We start from the raw sequence: 21,287 nt of genomic DNA, 5'->3' as shown, positions 1-21,287 counted from the left end.
TAAGACTGTGAGCCCCACGAGGGACAACCTGATCACCTTGTCACGTCCCCAGCGCTTAGAGCAGTGCTTTGCACATAGTAAGTGCTTAATAAAAATGCCATCATTATTGAGGGGCTGGGGTGAGTAAGGAAGCGCTTAAGGGGTGCCCTGCCCAGCTCGTGGTGTGCAACCAAGTTCCGGGAGCTGAGTGAGGGGCTGCCGGGCTGCCCGGCCCGGGGTCAAGGGGAGGGGGCGAGGAGCTGCCCCCTCCCCGCCCGGCCCCCACCCCACCTTGCTCCGAGGGGCCGAGTGGCCCAGGCGCCCTGCTTTGCTTGGACGGGACCCGGGCTGCCTCGCCCGCGGGGAGCCGCGTGGGCAGTCCTGGCCGCCAGGGCCCAGGAGAAATTCCCGGAATCGATACGGGGGCCGGTCAGGGCGGGCCTGACTTGGGGCGGGGGGCGGGGGGTGTGACCGAAGTGTGTGTGTGTGTGTGTGTGTGTGTGTGTGTGTGTGTGTGTGTGTGTGAGAGAGAGAGAGAGAGAGAGAGAGAGAGAGAGAGAGAGAGAGAGAGAGAGAGAGAGAGAGAGAGAGTGCTTTGGGGGGGCGGGGCCGTGCTGATTGTGGGAGAGTAAATTGGCCAAAGTTTTTGGGTTTTTTTTCTTTTTGGATGGTATTTGTTAAGCGCTTACTATAATAATAATAATGATGGTATTTGTTAAGCGCTTACTATGTGTCAAGCACTGGTCTAAGCGCTGAGGGAGATACAAGGTACAAGGCTTGGGCATCACGACTCGCGAAATGATGTCTAGCGGTCTGGGCAGCCAAAAACTTACGCTGTGAGTGGTCTCTCCCCTCCCCACACTCACCCCCGCCCCTTTCTTTAAAGAATGTAAATAGCTGGCTGACAATTACCACTTAGGTGGACTAGGTGATGATGATGATGATGATGGCATTTGTGAAGCGCTTACTATGTGCAAAGCACTGTTCTAAGCGCCGGGGAGGTTACAAGGTGATCAGGTTGTCCCAGGTGGGGCTCACAGTCTTAATCCCCATTTTACAGATGAGGTAACTGAGGCCCAGAGAAGTGAAGTGACTTGCCCAAAGTCACACAGCTGACAAGTGTGAGCCCACTGTTGGGTAGGGACCGTCTCTATATGTTGCCAACTTGTACTTCCCAAGCGCTTAGTACAGTGCTCTGCACACAGTAAGCGCTCAATAAATACGATTGAATGAATGAATGAATGAAAAGTGGCGGAGCCGGGATTAGAACCCATGACCTCTGGCTCCCAAACCCGTGTTCTTTCCACTGAGCCACGCTGCTTCCCTTGGGGGTCGGGGGAGGGGAACGTGTGCACACAGAGGACTGCAGCGTGGGTCAGTGGAAAGAGCACGGGCTTAGGAGTCAGAGGTCATGGGTTCAAACCCTAGCTTCGCCAATTGTCAGCTGTGTGACTCTGGGCAAGTCACTTCACTTCTCTGTGCCTCAGTTACCTCATCTGTAAAATGGGGAAGACTGTGAGCCCCCCGTGGGACAACCTGATCACTCTGTACCCTCCCCAGCGCTTAGAACAGTGCTTTGCACATACTAAGCGCTTAATAAATGCCATCATCATCATCATCAACTGAGGGGGTCACAGTGGGCTAGCATGGTACTAGCAGGGCCACAGTTGCAGAGAGTGAGAGCGCTACAAGGTGTAGCTGGGAATAATAATAATAATGATGCTATTTATTAAGTGCTTACTTTGTGCAAAGCACTGTTCTAAGTGCTGGGGAAGTTACAAGGTGATCAGGTTGTCCCTCGGGGGGGCTCACAGTCTTCGTCCCTTTTTTACAGATAAGGGAACTGGGGCCCAGAGAATAATAATAATGATGGCATTTATTACATGCTTACTATGTGCAAAGCACTGTTCTAAGTGCTGAGGAGGTCACAAGGCGATCAGGTTGTCCCACGGGGCGCTCACAGTCTTCATCCCCCTTTTACAGATGAGGGGACTGAGGCACAGAGATGTGAAGTGACTTGCCCAAAGTCACCCAGCCGACAATGGGAATGAACTGTAAACTCGTCTTCTAGACTATAATAATTCATTCAATCATATTTATTGAGCGCTGACTGTGGGCAGAGCACTGTACTAAGCGCTTGGAAAGTACAATTCAGCAACAAATAAAAACAATCTCTGCCCACAACAGGATCACAGTCTAGAAGTGGGGAGACAGGCATCAAAAAAAGTAAGTAGGCATAAATAGCATCAATATAAATAAACAGAATTATAGGTATATACACATCATTAATATAAATAAATAGAATTATAAATATGTACATATATACACAAATGCTGTTGAGGGGGAGGGAGATGGAGCAAAGGGAAGAGAAGCAGCGTGGCTCGGTGGAAAGAGCACGAGCTTGCAAGTCGGAAGACGTGGATTCTAATACCGGCTCCACCACTTGTCTGCTGTGTGACCTTGGGCAAGCAACTTAACTTTTCTGTGTCTCAATTACCTCATCTGTAAAATGGGGATTAAACTGTGAGCCTCACGTGGGACAACCTGATTACCTTGTATCTACCTCAGCGCTTAGACCAGTGCTTGGAACATAGTAAGCGCTTAACAGATACCATAATTATTATAATTATTATTAAAGGGAGTGAGTCAGGGTGATGGGGAGTGGAGGGGGAGCAGAGGAAAAGGGGGGCTTAGTCTGCGAAGGCCTCCTGGAGTCAGGGAAGGCTCTCCTGGGCTGGGGCTCCTACGGGCCGGCCTGTTTGAGTTGGCCTCCAACTGCTGGATAACTCGTCACCACCTCCCCGAAGCCCTAATTAGCTGGGATAAACTTTTTACACTAAAAATGTTCATTTAGGACACTGCCCCTTTCCCAGCCGTCCTGAGCCAATGGCAGCAGCGGGCAGGCAGAGAAGAGCCAGCAGGCAGGTTGCTGTCTCCAATTTTAGGTCACTGGTTCTAATCCCAACTCCGCCACTTGTTTGCTGTGTGACCTTCAGTAGGTCACTTCACTTCTCTGGGCCTCAGTTACCTCAGACTGCGAGCCTCATGAGGGGCAGGGACTGTGTCCAACCCAATTTGCTTATATCCACCGCAGCACTTAGTACAGTACCTGGCACATAGCAAGCACTTAACAAATACCATAATAATAATTATTATTATAATTCTGGGCACTGACAAGGGGCTCCTGGCTATGAACAACGGAAAGCAACAGAGTGGCCATCTGAGCCTCCAGCTCGAACTTGGTGTTCAAATAATGATGTCTTCAAAGTTTCTTTTCTTTCCCCTTAGGGCCTGGCCCCACTGGCCTTCGGTGGGGGGCGGAAGTGGGGATGGGTGCGGGCTTCAGGGGAGAAAAGAGAGTGAGGCCTGGTGGAAATGGCTCGGGCTCAGAGTCAGGAGCGTGGGGTTCTAGTCCTGGCTCTGCCACTGCCTGCAGTGTGACCTTGGGCAAGTTACTTAATAATAAGGATAATCATGATAATAATAATTGTGGTATTTGTTAAGCACTTACTATGTGTCAGGCACTGGGATGGGTACAAGGAAATCGAGTTGGACACAATCCATGTCCCACAAAGTCCTCACAGTCCTAATCCCCATATGACAGATGAGGGAACTGAGGCACAGAGAAGTGAAGTGACCTACCCTAGGTCACACACACACAAGTGGGGGATCCAGGATTAGAAGCCAGGTTCTTCTGACTCCCAGACCAAGCAAACTCTCTGTGTCTCAATTTGCATTTGGATTTGAACGCTTTTTTCACCCCTCCCTCAGCCCCATAGCACTTATTCATTTGTTCAATCATATTATTGAGCGCTTACTGTGTGCAAAGCACTGTACTAAGTGCTTGGGAGAGTACAATATAACAACAGACACATTCCCTGTCAAGAGGGGGAGACAGACATTAATATACATAAATAAATATACAGATATATACATACGTATCTTTAAATCCTATATTATAAATTATTTATTAATATTATTAATGATAATAATGATGACATTTATTAAGCACTTACTATGTGCACAGCACTGTTCTAAGCACTGGGGAGGTTAATGTCTGTCTTCCCCTCTGGATTGTAAGCTCATTGTGGTCAGGGAACATATCTGCTAATTCTGCTGTATTGTACTCTCCTAAGCACATAGTACAGTGCTCTGCACATAGTTAATGCTCAAATACCATTGATTGATTGATCCATTATTTATTCATTCATTCAATCATATTTATTGAGCATTTACTGTGTGCAGTGCACTGTACTAAGCACTTGGGAAGTACAAATTGGCAACATATAGAAACGGTCCTTACCCAACAACTGGCTCACAGTCTACAAAACAAGTAGATAGGTATCAATACCATCAGAATAAATAGAATTATAGCTATATACACATCATTAATAAAATTAATAGAGTAATAAATATGTACAAATATACACAAGTGTTGTGGGGAGCGGAAAGGGGTAGGGCAGAGGGAGGGAGGGAGGTGATGGGGAGGGGAGGAGGAGGAGAGGAAATGGGGGGTTCAGTCTGGGAAGGCCTCCTGGAGGAGGTGAGCTCTCAGTAGGGCTTTGAAGGGAGGAAGAGAGCTAGTTTGGTGGATGTGTGGAGGGAGGGCATTCCAGGCCAGGGGAAGGACGTGGGCCGGGGGTCGATGGCGGGACAGGTGAGAAGAGGCCCAGTGAGGAGGTTAGCGGCAGAGGAGCGGAGGGTGTGGGCTGGGCTGTAGGAGACAAGGGAGGTGAAGTAGGAGGGGGCGAGGTGATGGACAGCCTTGAAGCCGAGAGTGAGGAGTTTTTGCTTGATTTGTAAGTTGACAGGCAACCACTGGAGGTTTTTTAGGAGGGGAGTGACATGCCCAGAACGTTTCTGTACAAAGACAATCCAGAAAGCAGAGTGAAGTATAAACTGAAGCGGGGAGAGACAGGAGGATGGGAGATCAGAGAGGAGGTTGATGCAGTAATACAGTCGGGATAGGATGAGAGATTGAACCAGCAGGGTAGCGGTTTGGATGGAGAGGAAAGGGTGGATCTTGGCGTTGTTGCGGAGGTGGGACCGGCAGTTTTTGGTGACGGATTGGATGTGAGGGGTGAACGAGAGAGCAGAGTCGAGGAAGACACCAAGGTTGTGGGCTTGTGAGACGGGAAGGATGGTAGTGCTGTCAACAGTGATGGGAAAGTCAGGGAGAGGGCAGGGTTTGGGAGGAAAGATAAGGAGTTCAGTCTTGGACATATTGAGTTTTAGATGGTGGGCAGACATCCAGATGGAAATGTCCTGAAGGCAGGAGGAGACACGAGCCTGAAGGGAGGGAGAGAGAGCAGGGGCAGAGATGTAGATTTGGGTGTCGTCAGTGTAGAGATGATAGTTGAAGCCGTGGGAGTGAATGAGTTCACCAAGGGAGTGAGTGTAGATAGAGAACAGAAGGGGACCAAGAACTGACCCTCGAGGAACCCCTACAGTAAGGGGATGGGAGGGGGAGGAGGAGCCCGCAAAAGAGACTGAGAATGAATGGCCGGAGAGATAAGAGGAGAAACAGGAGAGGATGGAGGCCCACGTCATCCCCCGGGCCTGGAATGCCCTCCCTCTGCCCATCCGCCAAGCTAGCTCTCTTCCTTCCTTCAAGGCCCTGCTGAGAGCTCACCTCCTCCAGGAGGCCTTCCCAGACTGAGCCCCTTCTTTCCTCTCCCCCTCGTCCCCCTCTCCATCCCCCCGCCTTACCGCCTTCCCCTCCCCACAGCACCTGTATATATGTATATATGGTTGTACATATTTATTACTCTGTTTATTTATTTATTTATTTATTTTACTTGTACATTTCTATCCTACTTATTTTATTTTGTTGGTATGTTTGGTTCTGTTCTCTGTCTCCCCCTTTTAGACTGTGAGCCCACTATCGGGTAGGGACTGTCTCTATGTGATGCCAATTTGTACTTCCCAAGCGCTTAGTACAGTGCTCTGCACATAGTAAGCGCTCAATAAATACGATTGATTGATTGATTGATTGATTGGAGTCTGTGAAGCCAAGGTCGGATAGCATGTTGAGGAGAAGGGGGTGGTCTACAGTGTCGAAGGCAGCTGAGAGGTTGAGGAGGATGAGGATAGAGTAGGAGCCGTTGGATTTGGCAAGCAGGAGGTCACTGGTGACCTTTGAGAGGGTAGTTTCGGTGGAATGTAGGGGACGGATTGGAAGGGGTCGAGGAGAGAGTTGGCGTTGAGGAATTCGAGGCAGCGGGTGTAAACGACTCATTCAAGGAGTTTGGAAAGGAATGGTAGGAGGGAGACAGGGTGATAACTAGAAAGGGAGGTGGGGTCAAGAGAGGGTTTTTAATATTTACTATAATATATAATATAATAATATTTAATATTTATATTAATGTCTGTCTTCCCCTCTACACTGTAAGTTCCTTATGGGCAGGGAACAGGTCTGCCAACTCTATTGTCTTGTACTCTCCCAAGTACAGTGCTCTGCAAACAATCAGTGCTCAATAAATATAATTGATTGATTGATTGATTATTTGCCCATGTAACAGTGTGAGCCCCAGCGTGGGACAGGGACTGTGTCTGACCTAATTATCCTGTTTCTACCACAATCCTTGGCACATAGTAAATGCTTAATAATCACTACCATCATTATTATTCATTCATTCATTCCATCGTATTTATTGAGCACTTACTGTGTGCAGAGCACTGTACTAAGCACCTGACACAATTTTATAATAATTAGACTGTTTAATAATAATTTTATTAATAAATTAATTGATAAAATTAATAAATTAAAATTAATTTTATTAATCAATAAGAAAAGTAATGTATTGTTCTACAAACGATATAATATGTAATGTATTTATGTATTATATAAGTATAAATAATAATAAATAAATTATTGATGAAGAAATTAATAAATACAATTTAAAATGCTATTTTTATCATAAACGGGGGGAGGGCCATGATGGGAGCAGGGCTTGGGTGGGGGCAGTTATTTCTCCAGTTCCTTAGAAACCTCTCTAACCAGCTCCATTCAGTCTCGCAACTCATTCCCTTCATCCCAGGCCCCCTACCTCCTCCTCTGTCACCCCGCTACCCCCAACCCACTATTTGCCCTGGCCCCCCAGCTCTACAGTGCAGTGTGATCTACTGAAAACAGCATGGAGTGGGAGACCCAGGTACTTGCCCCAGCTCAGCTACGTGACCTTGGGCAAATCACTTACCCTCTCTGGGGCTCAACTTCCTCTTCTGTAAAATGGAAATGAGATCCTACTCTCCCTCCCTCTTAGACTGAGAGAATGCTAAGTAAACCCCAGAATTATTATTGGGGACAAAGGTGGCAAGGGCAACAAGCTCACCAATGGGGCCCAGCCTCTCCCACTGACCCTCTGCTCCCCAGGACACCCCGGCTTTAAACACTGGGTCCCTCCCTTCCAGAGCAGAGTAAAGCTGTGGTCAGTGGCCAGCGCTATTCCCCGCTGCACTGCCCCCGCTTTCTTCCGGCACCCCCTCAACTGGTAAGCAGAGAGTTCCAGCCCTCTTGGGAAGCTACTGCCTCAGAGTGGTTCCGGTGGCTGGTGGGGACAAAGCAGGGAGGCCCTGTCCCTTTAACAACCAGGGTCCGCATTGCCAACTAGGCCTCCAGCCTGGACCAGCTGTGGCTTGGCCTGGCTCCCAGGGTGTCCTCTCCAGCTGCCCGAGACCCCACACACCCCTCAAGCCTCCACCACCCAACCTCAGGGACCTGCCTGGGGCCTGTCCCCAGAGGCCGGACCCGGCACGTCCCACGGCCGGCCCCCTAGGCCCTGGGGGAGGGGGACTCCACCTGCTCATCCTTCCCCACCCTTCTCAGGGAGTGGGGTCCAGTCCAACCCTCCCGCCACCCCGGGGTCACTCCACTTGCTTGGTTCCACCAGTTTCTCTGGATTTATCCTGGGTTCTTAGGCAGCAGGCCCAGGGTCAGAATGGAGAGGGGCTGCAGATGCCTTCTTGGGCCCAGGAAGAGACTCGCTCCCAGACCCCATTCCATGAGGTGGCTGCTCTTTCCCTTAAAGTCTGCCTCCCTGCAGACAAGCCTCTATCTGCCCCCCAGCCTATCTCCTTGCCTACCTGTTGGTCTGCCTGACTGCCTCCCTTCCCACCAGTCTACCTGCCCGCCTGCCTGCCTGCCTGCCTGTCTATCTGACTGTCTGGGGGTCTACCTCCCTGCCTGTCTGTCCACCTGCCTGCCTGCCTTTCTGTCTGCCTGTTGGCCTGTACTGGAGGTGGGTGAGGGGAGATAGTGGAGGTGTTGGAGGGAGGGGTTGATGGAGGATTCGTTGCAGGGCAGTGTTAAAGGCTCAGATCCATTCATGAGAGAACCAGCATGGTCTTGTAGAAAAAGCACAGCACTGCAAGTCAAGAGACCTAGGGTCTAATCCCGACTCCAGCACTTGCCTGCTGTATGACCTTAGGCAAGTCACTTCACTTCTCTGTGCTTCAGTGTTCTCATCCGAAAATGGGGATTCACCTGTTATGGTATTTGTTATGTGCTTACTATGTGCCAGGCACTGGGCTAAGCAATGGGGTAGATACTAGACAATCAGGGATAATCAGGTTGAACAGAGTCCCTGTCTCAAATGAGGCTCGCAGTCTAAGTACGATCAATCAATCGATGGTATTTGAGCACAATGCGTGCAGAGCATTAAATTAAGCATTTGAGAGAGTACGATGCAACAGCGTTGGTAAGCATGTTACCTGCCTTCAGTGACCTTACAGGCTGAAGGGGGAGGCAGACATTAATATAAATAAGTTATGGATGTGTACATAAGCGCTGTGAGATTGAGGGTGGGGTAAATATCAAGTGCCCAAAAGGTACAGATCCAAGTGCAGAGTCAGCACAGAAGGGACAGGGAGTCGGGGAACAAGGGGCTTAGTCGCAGAAGGCCTCTCGGTGGAGATGTGACCTTAATAAAGCTTTGAATGAGCGGAGAGGGGTGACCTGGTGAGTATGGAGGGGCAAGGAGTTCCAGGCCAGAGAGAGAGCGTGGGAAAGGGGTCGGTGGTGAGATAGACAAGATCAGGGCAGAGTGAGCAAGCTGGCACTAGAGGAGCTGTGTGTGGGCCGGGTTGTAGTAGATCAGTGAGGTAAGAGAGGAAAGGGTGAACTGATTGAGTGCTTTAAAGCCAGTAGTAAGGAGTTTCCATTTGACATGGAGGTGGGTGGAAGTTCTTGGAACTGGAAGTTCTTGTGGAGTCGGGAGACATGGACTGAATGTTTTTTTTAGAAAAATGATCTGGACAGCAGAGCCAACTGTGGACTGGAGTGAAGAGAGGCAGGAAGCAGGGAGGTCAACGAGGAGGCAGATGCAGTTGTCAAGGTGGGATAGGATAAGTGCTTGGATCAGTGTAGTAGCAGTTTGGATGGAGAAGAAACGGCAGATTTGTTGACAGATTGAATGAAAGAGACAAGTCAAGTATAATGCCAAGACTGTGGGCTTGTGAGACAAGGAAGATAGTGGTGCTATCTACAGTGATGGGAAAGTCACGGGGAGGACAGAGTTCGGGTGAGAAGATGAGTACTATTTTGGACATGTTAAATTTCAGATGTCAGTGGGACATCCAAACAGAGATATCCTGAAGGCAAGAGGAAATGTGAGACTGGATAGAAGGAGATGTAGATGTAGATGTAGATGTAGGGGTTAGAGATGTAGATTTGAGAATCACCTGCAGAATGATGGGAGTCAAAGCCATAGGAGTGAATGAGTTCTCCAAGAGGGTGGATGTAGATGGAGAATAGAAGGAGACCCAGAACTGAGCCTTGAGGGACTCCCCATAGTTTGGGGGTGGGAGGCAGAGGAGAAACCTGTGAAAGACCCTAATCCCCATTTCACAGATGAGGAAACTGAGGCCCAGAGAAGTGAAGTGACTTGCCCAAGGTCACACAGCAGACAAGTGGTAGAAAGGGGATTAGAACGCAGGCCCTCTGAATCCCAGACCAAGGCTCTTTTTCACTAGACTGTGATGCTTCCTACTGTTATCCCTCCCCCATAGCCTGTGAGTTGTGAGTCCCACATGGGACAGGGACTATGTCCAATTTACTTATATTATATGTACCCTGGTGCTTAGCAGAGTGCTTGGCACATATTCATTCACTCATTCATTCATTCATTTATTCAATCATATTTATTGAGTGCTTATTGTATGCAGAGCACTGTACTAAGTGCTTGGGAGAGTACAATATCATAATAAGCAGACACATTCCCTGACCACAGTAAGCTTACAGTCCAGAGGCAGAGACAAACATTAATATAACTAAACAAATGACAGATATGGACAAAAGTGCTGTGGGGTTGGGAGGAGGGGATGAATGAAGGGAACAAGTCACGGCGACACAGAAGGGAGAGGGAGAGAGGAAAGAAGGGCTAAGTCAGGGAAGGCGTCTTGAAGGAGATGTGCCTTCAACAGGGCTTTAAACCGGGAGAGAGTCATTTGTCTGTCGGATGTGAGGAGGGAGGGCGTTCCAGACCAGAGGCAGGACCTGGAGAGAGGTTGCTGGTGAGATTAATGAGATCGAGGTACAGCGAGACGGTTAGCATTACAGGAGCGAAATGTGTGGCCTGAGTTGTAGTAGGAGAGTGGTGAGGCGAGGTAGAAGGGGGCAAGGTGATTGAGTGCTTTAAAGCCAATGGTGAGGAGTTTTTGTTTGATGCGGAGGTGGATGGGCAATGATTGGAGTTTCTTGAGGAGCGGGGAAACACGGCCTGAATGTTTTTGTAGAAAAATGATCCAGGCAGCAGAGTGAAGTATGGACTGAAGTGGGGAGAGACAGGAGGCAGGGAGGTCAACATCGAGGTTGATACAGTAATCAAGGTGGGGGAACCATTACTATTATTATTATTGTTATTCCAGTTGACTCCCTACACACACCCAGGACCCATACACCATAGCAGCCCCCACCCTATCCCATGGCTTTTTGCTTCCTCTTCTAACCCTCGCCCCGCCAACAGCCCCTGCTTCCCTCCCCCCGCCAACTACATCCCTTAAGACATGCCACCTGCACAACAACCTGAGCTATTCCCACATGGTAGAGGGATAACCAGGTTGTCTCCAGTTGGCCCCAGGGTCTGCTGGGCTTTGTAGTCCCCACAATTGCAGGGGCAGTTGTGTGTAACACTGTGAAGTCAGAACCCCCCTGAGTTGCTACCCCCAACGGTTGGTCACCCAGATGGCCAGACTGGGCCCGTGCCTGTGCCTTCACTCACATCCAAGGCTGACACCAGGGCATCTCTCCACCACACCTCTGCAAGTACTCACAAACCTGCTCACCATGCCCAGCCTGCCCAGCATGCAAACCCGTGTCTACATGTGGCCACTGGCTGGTGCCCAACCACGGCCCCTGCCCCCTCCAGTGAGGGACGGAAGATGGAGGAGCCTGACCATTGACTTGGGAGGTGGGGGACCACTTTACCTGGACTGATAAAAGTCTTTCCTCTCAGCAGAGCCCAGACTCTGAAAGACAAACAGACAGACACGACCACTTAGTGTCACCCGACCCGGAAGGCCCCCAATCGGGGGCCGGCTGGTTGGCAGGGGAAGGTAGCCCGAAGCTCTAAAGGCACGAGAAGGCAGGAAGAACTGGGCTCTGGACCAGGCAGTGGGCGGGCGGAACAGTTTGATCCAGGACTCTCCACACAGCAGAGCTCAGTAAACATCATTGATTGACTGATTGATTGATTGATTGGTCGTCCAAGAAGCCGGGAGGAACAGTGCTCAGGGGGATGCTGAGTGGAGTTCTGGTTACCCACTCTGCCCTCCTCCCTCTCCCCCTCCCCACCTCCCCACACCCCTTTCTCCAGCTTCCCTCCGCCCGGGCTCCTGATGCCAAACCCACGGCGCCGGTGATAGCAGGATTGGGGTGGGGTCGCTGCGAGGGAGATGCTGGGAGGGGGATACTGGGAGGGGGACGCCGCAGTCCTGGAGTGGGGGGGGTGGTCTGGAGCTCTGAGGGGGATAAGCTCCAGGTTGTGTGTGATGCCACCACGCCATCCCGTGGGTCTGGCGTGTGCCCATCACTTGATGACTGGCAGAGGGGAGACCGGTATAAGCGAGTGCCATTAATACCCCAGCACCAATCCCACGCCTGACTGCGCCCCAACTCTGGGGTGCCCCACCCCCCTACCCCTGCCCCGGGGCTCCCACCTCTGCCCCCACCCCCAATCCTGCCCCCCAGGATAGGGATAGGATAGGGATAGGACCCTTCAGCCCCCACTCAAGGAAGAGGGTGGGACAAGAATTCCCTCAGTCTTTCACGGGTCAAGCCAGGGGATGGGGCCTACCCGGGAGTCCCAGGGGACGGGGACCGGAGGGAGCCCTCCCTGCCCTGGCACAAAACGTGCCCAAGGGCCCGGGGCAGAGAGGACGGAAGGATGGACGGACAGAGGGGGGCACGGACCAAACCTCAGCTTCCTCCGTCAGATGCTTTGTGCTCCACGGTCGCCCCGCCACAGGGGGAGGGAGCCCGCGGCCAGCAAGGCCGGAGGAAGGGGTCGTGGGATCGTGTGCCCGGGGGGCCCGGGGGTCCGGGGGTCCCGGCAGGAACGGGCAGAGACGAGGGGAGAGGCCGGGAGCGCGGCCGGGGCCGGGAATGGGAATGTTGTAGTTGCCAGGCTGGTTGCCAGGCGATGACCGGACGTCCACCGGAGCCGGCTCGGTGAGGGGCAGGGGGCAGCGGAGGGACATTCATTCAATCGTATTTATCGAGCGCTTACTGTGTGCAGAGCACTGTACTAAGCGCCTGGGAAGTACAAGTCGGCAACATATAGAGACGGTGCCTACCCAACAACGGGCTCACAGTCTAGAAGGCCTCCAGGTGGCCTTCCCAGACTGAGCCCCTTCCTTCCTCTCCCCCTCGTCCCCCTCTCCATCCCCCTCATCTTACCTCCTTTCCTTCCCCACAGCACCTGTATATATGTATATATGTTTGTACATATTTATTACTCTATTTATTTATTTATTCGACTTGTACATATCTATTCTATTTATTTTATTTTGTTAGTATGTTTGGTTTTGTTCTCTGTCTCCCCCTTTTAGACTGTGAGCCCACTGTTGGGTAGGGACTGTCTCTATATGTTGCCAACTTGTACTTCCCAAGCGCTTAGTACAGTGCTCTGCACACAGTAAGTGCTCAATAAATACGATTGATTGATTAGAAGGGGGAGACAGACAACAATACAAAACATGGAGACAGGTGTCAAAATCGTTAGAATAATAATAATAATAATATGCACATCATTAACAAAATAAATAGAGGGACAGCGGACAATGGGCAGGGGCAGCGGAGAGCTCGTTGTGGGCCAGAGAACGTGTCTGTTTATTTTTGTATTCTCCGAAGTGCTTAGTACAGGGCTCTGCACACAGTAAGCGCTCAATAAACAGGACTGACTGAATGAATGAATACCAACTCTGTTATATTGTTATATTGTACTCTACCAAGCACTTAGTACAGTGCCCTGCACACAATAAGAACTCAATAAACCCGATTGATTAATTGACGGGGGGCAGCAGATTCAATTCAATTCAATCGTATTTACTGAGCGTTTACTGTGTGCAGAGCACTGTACTAAGCGCTTGGGAGAGTACACTACAGCAATAAAGAGAGACAATCCCTGTCCACAAGGAGCTCATGGGAATAGGGAGAGTGGACAGTGGGTAGTGGACAGTGGGCAAGGGGCAGCGGACAGTGGGCAGGGGAAACCTCAAGCAGCATTTGAGCAGCGAATTCTCACAGCTCTCTGGAAGACGGCATCCCTGCTTCTGTACAGGACAACTAGGAGCCGGCCAGAATGACCCTCCCACCTCCGCCCCACACAGCGTGGCTCAGTGGAAAGAGCCGGGGCTTTGGAGTCAGAGGTCATGGGTTCAAATCCTGCCTCCGCCAACTGTCAGCTGTGTGACTTTGGGCAAGTCACTTAACTTCTCTGTGCCCCAGTTACCTCATCTGTAAAATGGGGATTAAAACTGTCAGCCCCCCGTGGGACAACCTGATGCCTTTGTCACCTCCCCAGCACTCAGAACAGTGCCTTGCACACAGTAAGAGCTTAACAAATACCATTATTATTATACACATCGGTAGAGGCTACGAGGGCAAGTAGTCAAGGGGAAGGCTAGGTGGCCCCAGCCCCCTGGGCCTCTGGCTCTTGACTGCCCAAGGTTGGAGACCCGGGGTGGGACGGTAGCACTAGTGATGGCTGTAGCAGTGGACTGACCTTGAAACGTGGCAAGGGGTGAGCTCCTGAGGCCCTGAAGCAGAAGCTGTTAGGATGGATGGGATGGAAGCTCTTCCCCCACATCCCACCTATGCCAGGTCTGAGGGCCCCCCCCAACAAACAAACCCCGAACCCCAGAGGGGGGCTCCATGTCATCCCCAACCCCTCTCCAAATCCCAGCAGCAATGCTTCTGATTCCAGGACCCTGGGGACCGAGGGAGAGGCCAGGGGAGCAAACGGGGGCGCGTGTGCGGGAGAGGGTGCGGGGTGTGTGAGTGTGAGTGTGTGTGTGTCTGCAGCACCCGCCTCACAGCCACACATAGAGTAATCACAGACTATCACAATGGGTGGGAGGGGCCACATTCTAACTCAGCCACTCCTACGTCTATTCGTGCGCCAATCTGAGTATTTACTGAGTACTTATTGTGTATACAACACTGTACTCGGTAAATACTCAGATTGGCGCACGAATATGTGTAGGAGTGGACAGTACAATAGAGTTGGCAGACATGGTCTCTACCTGAGGGAGAACCAACGTTAAAATGAATTACAGCTAGGGGAAGCAGCAGAGTTTTATGGAGATGGACGAAAGTACTGTGGGGCTGGGGGAGGGGTGAGTACCCAAGTGCTCAAAGGGCACAGGCCCAAGTGCCAGAGCTCCACTTGATGCTCAATTCAGTTCTGGATATGTGCTGCATCACCCAGAGTCACCGTGGGTCCCCCAGGGGCATATGCAGAAACTCTGTGTGTGTGTGTGGGTGTGTGGGTGTGTGGGTGCGCGAGCGCACGCACGCACGCCTCTCCATCTTTCCCTCACTTGAATCTGATATGGCTCTGGAATTTTGAAAATGGTAAACGATACTTTAATTCCCTCAAAATTCTACAGCAGTTACAGCAGTAATAAATGCAGGGGGAGACACACATGCTACTCTCTCACTCTCACTCTTTCTCTGTGCCTCACATACAGACACAAACAGACACCCAAAGGCCACCAGAAAGTTCCTCCTTCAGACCGACCACAATATGTCCTGCTACTGCAGTCCCAACTTTTCCCCTGTCTGGTCTCCCGAGGACCAGGGGAGTGACAGGACAGCCTCACAACAGGAAAACGCTGTCTTCCTCAAAGGCAGTTCCCCAACTCATCCTGGTCCCCCTCCTCTTCTGGCCTCCATCCTTAGGCTTTCCCAGAGGCCCTTTTTATGGTATTTGTTAAGCACTTGCTTTGTGTCAAACACTGTTCTAAACACTGGGGAAGGTACAAGTCAATTAGGCAGACACAGTCCCTGTCCCTCATGGGGCTCAGAGTCTCAGTAGACCCCCGTTTCCCTTCCTGGCTATGACTGTAGAGTGCAGCGACCTGGGGCTCAGGCTCTGTAAGAGTAGGGAACATGTCTCGTGCTTCTACAGCCCATTCCCAAACACGGTACATTGCAATTTGCTCCAGGGGTGCTCAGCGCATACCACCACTGTTGTACAGTGCTAAGCGCTTAGTAAAGTGCTCTGCACATAGTAACTGCTCAATAAATACGATTGAATGAATGCTAAGAGTGGCATTCATTATACTGCCAACCCAGGGTCAGTTTCTGTTCCACTCTGATTCCTAGATCTTTTTCCTCCTTTCCCACCAGTCCCTGTGCTAGGTTTCACCCCCCAAATGCACCCCTTGGCCCTGACGAGGAATGCCATCAGGAGGACCATTTGGTTATGTCACCGGGGATCACATTCCACCTACCTGAGGGTTGGCCACCACCTGGCTCAGACTGCCTGCAAATATGGCCTGCCCCATGAGGCCTGAGCCTAAACAGGGCCCATCCTTTCGGGGGTGGCCATTGTCCCGTGGGACCCCACCTGTCTCAGCCCTCCAAGTTGGCACCAGTCACCCCACCCTCTGCACATTGGCCCAAGCAATGGAGTGGCCAGGCCCCTTCTGCCTCCTCTGGTCAATGGCAGTGGTCCGATGTGGCAGGCTGAAGGGCCTGAGTTCAGAACGAGACCCCGCAGTCTCTCCCGTAGCCAGATGTTGACCACGCCCCTGACAAAAGAGAGAAGATGGGCTGGGTCTTCTCCCTGTCCCGGAGCTGGGCCGACCCTGAGCCAGGTTGACCCTGAGTGGTTCTAGGCCCCCCTAGGAGGCAGCCAGGGGTCCACCGGGCTCTCGATGAAGAAGAGGAGACAGACCAGGTCTTCTTCCTGCCCCTGAGCTGGGCCGCCTCTGAGCCAGGCTGCCCAGAGCCAGGCCTGGATGCTTCTAGGCCCTTCTGGGAGGCTGCCCATCTCATCGGCTGGGTGTCCGTGGTTGGAAATTCCCCCGCCCCTCTCCCCCAAACACCAACCCACCCCCTCACCCAGGTACACTCCTATGCTAGTGCTGGACTGGGGCAGGGGTCATGTCTAACAACTGTATTGTGCTCTCCACAATAATAACCTATCAATCCACGATATATTTTAAAATGGTATTTTTTAAGCACTTACCATGTGCCAGGCACTGTACCAAGCGCTGGGGTAGATATAAGATAGTCGGATTGGACGTAGTCCATACAGAGACTGTGAGCCCACTGTTGGGTAGGGACCGTCTCTATATGTTGCCAACTTGTACTTCCCAAGCGCTTAGTACAGTGCTCTGCACACAGTAAGGGCTCAATAAATATGATTGAATGAATGAATGAATGAATGAACTGAGGCACAGAGCGGTTAAGGAACTTGCCCAAGGTCACACAGCAGACAAGTGGCAGAGCCAGGATTAGAACCCAGATCCTTCCTGACTCCCAGGCCCATGGTCTATCCACTAGGCCACACTACTTCTCAAGGGCTTACTGTGTGCCGAACACTGCACTTCCCAAGCGCTTAGTCCAGTGCTCTGCACACAGTAAGCGCTCAATAAATACGATTGAATAAATGAATGAATGTTTGTATGTATTTATTACTCTATTTATTTACTTGTACATATTCTATTTTGTTAATATGTTTTGTTTTGTTGTCTGTCTCCCCCTTTTAGGCTGTGAGCCCACTGTTGGGTAGGGACCGTCTCTAGATGTTGCCAAACTGTACTTCCCAAGCGCTTAGTACAGTGCTCTGCACACAGTAAGCGCTCAATAAATACGATTGAATGAATGAATAAATGCACTAGATGTTTGGAAAAGAACCATACAATAGAGTTGACAAACCACGGTCCCTGCCCACAAGGAGCTCAGAGTCTAGAAAGATATATAATCATCATCATCATCGTGATAGTAGCACGATAGTAATGTTTACTAGGTGCCACACACTGTGCTAAGTGCTGGGGCAGATCAGACACAGTCCCTCTCATGTATGGGGTTTGAAGTCTACGAGGGAGGGAGATCACGTATTTTATCCTGGCATAGTGGATAGAGCATGGGCCCGGGAGTCAGAAGGTCATGGTTGCTGTGAATGGTTGCCATCACTTGTCTGCTGTGTGATCTTGGGGAAGTCGCTTCACTTCTCTGGGTCTCAGTTACCTCAACTGTAAAATGGGATTGCGAATGTGAGCCCCATATGGGGCAGGGACAGCACCCAGTTTGATTTGCTTGTATCCACCCCAGCGCTTTAGTATAATGCCTGGCACATAGTAAACGCTTAACAAATATCATCATTGTTATTATTATCCCCATTTTACAGATGAAGAAACTGAGACAAAGAGAAGCTAAGTGACTTGTCCAAGGTCACAAAGCAGGGAAGTGAAAGCAGGCAGTACTCTAGATGACAAGCTCATTGTAGGCAGCAAACCTGATAACCAACTCAGTTATGTTATACTCTCCCAAGTGCCAGTACAGTGTTCTGCACACAGTAAGCATTCAATAACTACGATTGATTGATTGGAAGTGATGGAGCCAGGATTAGAATTCAGATCTCCTATCTTTCAGTCCTGGGACTTTTCCACTAGACCAAACTCTACCACGGTTACGGATTATGGCAGAAGACAGGACGTTCTGGAGAAAATATATCCACAGAGTTGCTATGAATTGGAAACGACCCAGCACTTGATAATAATAATACTCTACCCAGTGCTTAGTACCACGCTCTGCAGCCAGTAGGCACTCGGAAAATGCCATCAATTTCCCATTAGACTGTAAGCTCCCAATGGGCAGGGATTGTGTTTACCAACTCCATCAAATCTATCAATCATTGGCATTTATTGAGTGCTTATTGTACTAAGTATTTGGGAGAATACAATACAGAAGAGCAGGTAGACATGATCCCTGCCCTCAGGGAGCTTATGGTCTAGTAGGGGAGACAGACCTTAAAATACATTGTAGGTAAAGGAAGCAGCATCCATACTCTCTGAAGAACTTAGTTCAGGGCTGTGCACACCGTAGGTGCTCAGTGAATACCACTGATGATGAATGTTCTTTCCAAAATTCACACTCTGTGTCTGGACACAGAACAGGTAAGTGCACACTTGCATAAGTACCAGCCCTGCCATGCCCACATGTACACACTTGCGCACAGTGTGAGCATGCAGCCAGCCTGCCCACCACACTGCAGGTCCATGCCTTGGCTCCAAGGACCGAGGCCCTGTGAGTCGGGGGCTGCAGGGGGCTGCTGTGATTGACCTGAGCCCCTCTTCACTTGGCAATGCACAGTAGGTCATGAGTCTCAGACAGCTTAGTACAGAGCTCCACATGGCGAGGTGGGGGGATGGGGAGAAGAGGTGCACACTCTGCGTCTTTAACACTAACCTACTCTGTACTTTGAACTCATCTATTTCACCACTGACCCCTTACCCACATCCTCCCTCTGGCCTGGAACTCTCTCCTGCTTCATCTCTGACAGATTACCACTCTCTCCACCTTCAAAGCCTTATTAAAATTACATCTCCTCTGAGAGGCCCTCCCTGACTAGGCCCATTATTTTCCCTCTCCACCCGCTGCTCTGGGTCAACCGTGCACTTGGCTGTGGACCCCTTAAGCACTTTGATGCTCACCCTATTTCCCCAGTGTCTGTCTCCCCCTATAGACCATAACCTCCTTATGGGCAGGGATCGTGTCTACCCACCCTCTTGTATTGTACTCTCCTAAGCACTTAGTACAGTGCTCTGCATACAGTAAACACTCAAATACCATTGACTTATGGATTGACTAAGCCCATTTTGTGGCTGGGCAGACTGAGGCCTCGGGGGAATGCACTCCTATTCATTCATTCATTCAATCGTATTTATTGAGTGCTTACTGTGTGCAGAGCACTGTACTAAGCGCTTGGGAAGTACAAGTTGGCATCTCCTACCCATGGTTTCAGCTTTCTTGGGAACTTTCAACACCCCCCAGACAAGCTCAAGTCCAAGTGAGTCCACTTCAGCAGGCCCAGGGCACCTCCAAACCAACTCTGGGGCCGGAGGAACCGCGGCGGGGTTGGGGGGGCGGTCACGTGGCCTTGTGAGGACAGCATAGGGCTGGGAGTCGGGAGATCTGGGTTCTGGTGTCAGCTCTGCCCCCGGCCTTCTGGGTAACCCTGGACAACTCTCTGAACCTCTCTGGGCCTCAGTTTCCTCCTCTGTCAAACAGGGATCAGTGCCTCAGTTTCTTCCCCTGTCAAATAAGGATCAGTTCCCTGCTCTCCATCTCTCAGACGTGAGCCCCACGTGGAATTGATGGAACCGGGCCTGTGTCCTATCCGATTCTCCTGTACTGCCCCAGCGCCAAGCAGGGAGAAAGTGTGGAACGAGTGCCGTAATTATCTAAGCGCCAGGGCTTTCTTGGTTCCCACATCCCCAGCTCCTGGGGTTCACCGACCCCTCAGTGCGGAGCTGAAGGCTGAGCCCAGCTGCCCCAGGGGCCTTCCTCCCCTCCACTGTCCTTCCGCCCTTCCACCCATCTGCCCCGCGCTCCTCCCTTTCACATGGGCTTGGCCCGCCCATTGCCCGCCCAGCCGGCCGTGCCCACCTGCTGCAGCTGACACAGGCGCTTGGACGGCTCCCAGCTGCTGGTCCTCCCCCCTCCGCCCTCCGGCCCGGCACACACCGTCCGCGGGACGGCAGGCCAGGCCATGGCCTCCCTTTCCGTGAAGTTGGGAACATGACGTCAGGGGCTGGGGGCTGGGGGCTGGCGGGTGGTGGGCCAGGGGAGCAGGGAGAGATGGGAAAGGACCGGGGGGGCCTCGGGGAGGGGCTGTGGGAAAGGGGAATCTCTCCAGCCGGGTCCGATGCTTCCCAAGGATCTGAAGCCTGGGTCCCCAGCCCCATCTCACCCTCTGTGCCCCCCGTCCTCCCCACCCACTTGTCCCAACCGTGTACCCCTGACTGTCTTCCTCCTCCAACCTCGTGAACCTGTCTGTCCATCTCCTCCTCCGACCTTGTCACTCTGTCTCTCTGTCCATCTCTTCCTCCAGTCCTCTGTCGCTGTCTGTCCATCTCCTCCCAGCCCTTTGCCTACCTGTCCGTCTCCTCCTCCAGGCTTGTGACCCTGTCTGTCTGCCCTTCTCCTCCCCGAGTCTTGTGCCCCTTTCTGACCATCTCCACTCCAGCCCTGTGCCCTAATGTCCTCTCCTCCTCCGGCCTTGTGACCCTGTCCATCTGTCTGTCCATCTCCTCTCCAGCCTTGTGCCTGAATGTCGGTCTCCTCCTCCAGGCTTGGGACCTTTTCTGTCTGCCTGTCTGTCTTCTACAGCCTTGTGACCCCGTCTGTCGGTCTGTCACCTTCCCAGCTCTGTGCCCCTGACAGTCCACCTGCCCCTACAGATTTAGGCCCCTGTCTGTGGCTTCCTCTTCCCCCAGCCCTATGTCCAACTGTCTGTCCCCTCTTCCCCCAACCTTATGCCACATCTGGCTGTCTCCTCTTCCCCAGGCCTTGTGCCCAAGTCTGTCTGTCTTGCTCCTCCCCCAGCCCTGTGCCCCTGTCTGTCTGTCTGTCTGGGGCTCCTCCCCCAGGCCTCGGTGTAAGGAGCACCCAGGCCGGCTTTCTTAGTATCAGCCTCAGCGCTTGCGTAGATTCAGCTCTCCAATTGGTTTACTCAGGAAAAATGCTTACACCATCTACCCTGCTATAGCCCCCGGGCTTCCTTAGCAGCTGCCTCAGCACTTATAATGATAATTTTGGTATTTGTTAAGCATTTACTATGTGCCAAGCACTGTTC

At 51.5% G+C, this 21,287-nt stretch overlaps 1 protein-coding gene across 1 annotated transcript in view; it reads right to left on the bottom strand.

Moving 5' to 3' along the window:
- Window positions 1-21,287, bottom strand: part of LOC119942110 (ankyrin repeat and fibronectin type-III domain-containing protein 1-like) — an 84,839-nt gene that overhangs the window by 28,709 nt on the left and 34,843 nt on the right. Inside the window, exon 2 of the mRNA XM_038762764.1 lies at window positions 11,405-11,445. Within this exon, the coding sequence (XP_038618692.1) occupies window positions 11,405-11,445 (41 nt within the window). The remainder of the gene's footprint in view (window positions 1-11,404; window positions 11,446-21,287) is intronic.

The sequence above is a fragment of the Tachyglossus aculeatus genome, chromosome 21, assembly GCF_015852505.1.
Source record: "Tachyglossus aculeatus isolate mTacAcu1 chromosome 21, mTacAcu1.pri, whole genome shotgun sequence".
Lineage (NCBI taxonomy): Eukaryota > Metazoa > Chordata > Mammalia > Monotremata > Tachyglossidae > Tachyglossus > Tachyglossus aculeatus.
This window is presented reverse-complemented; position numbering and strand designations above follow the sequence as displayed.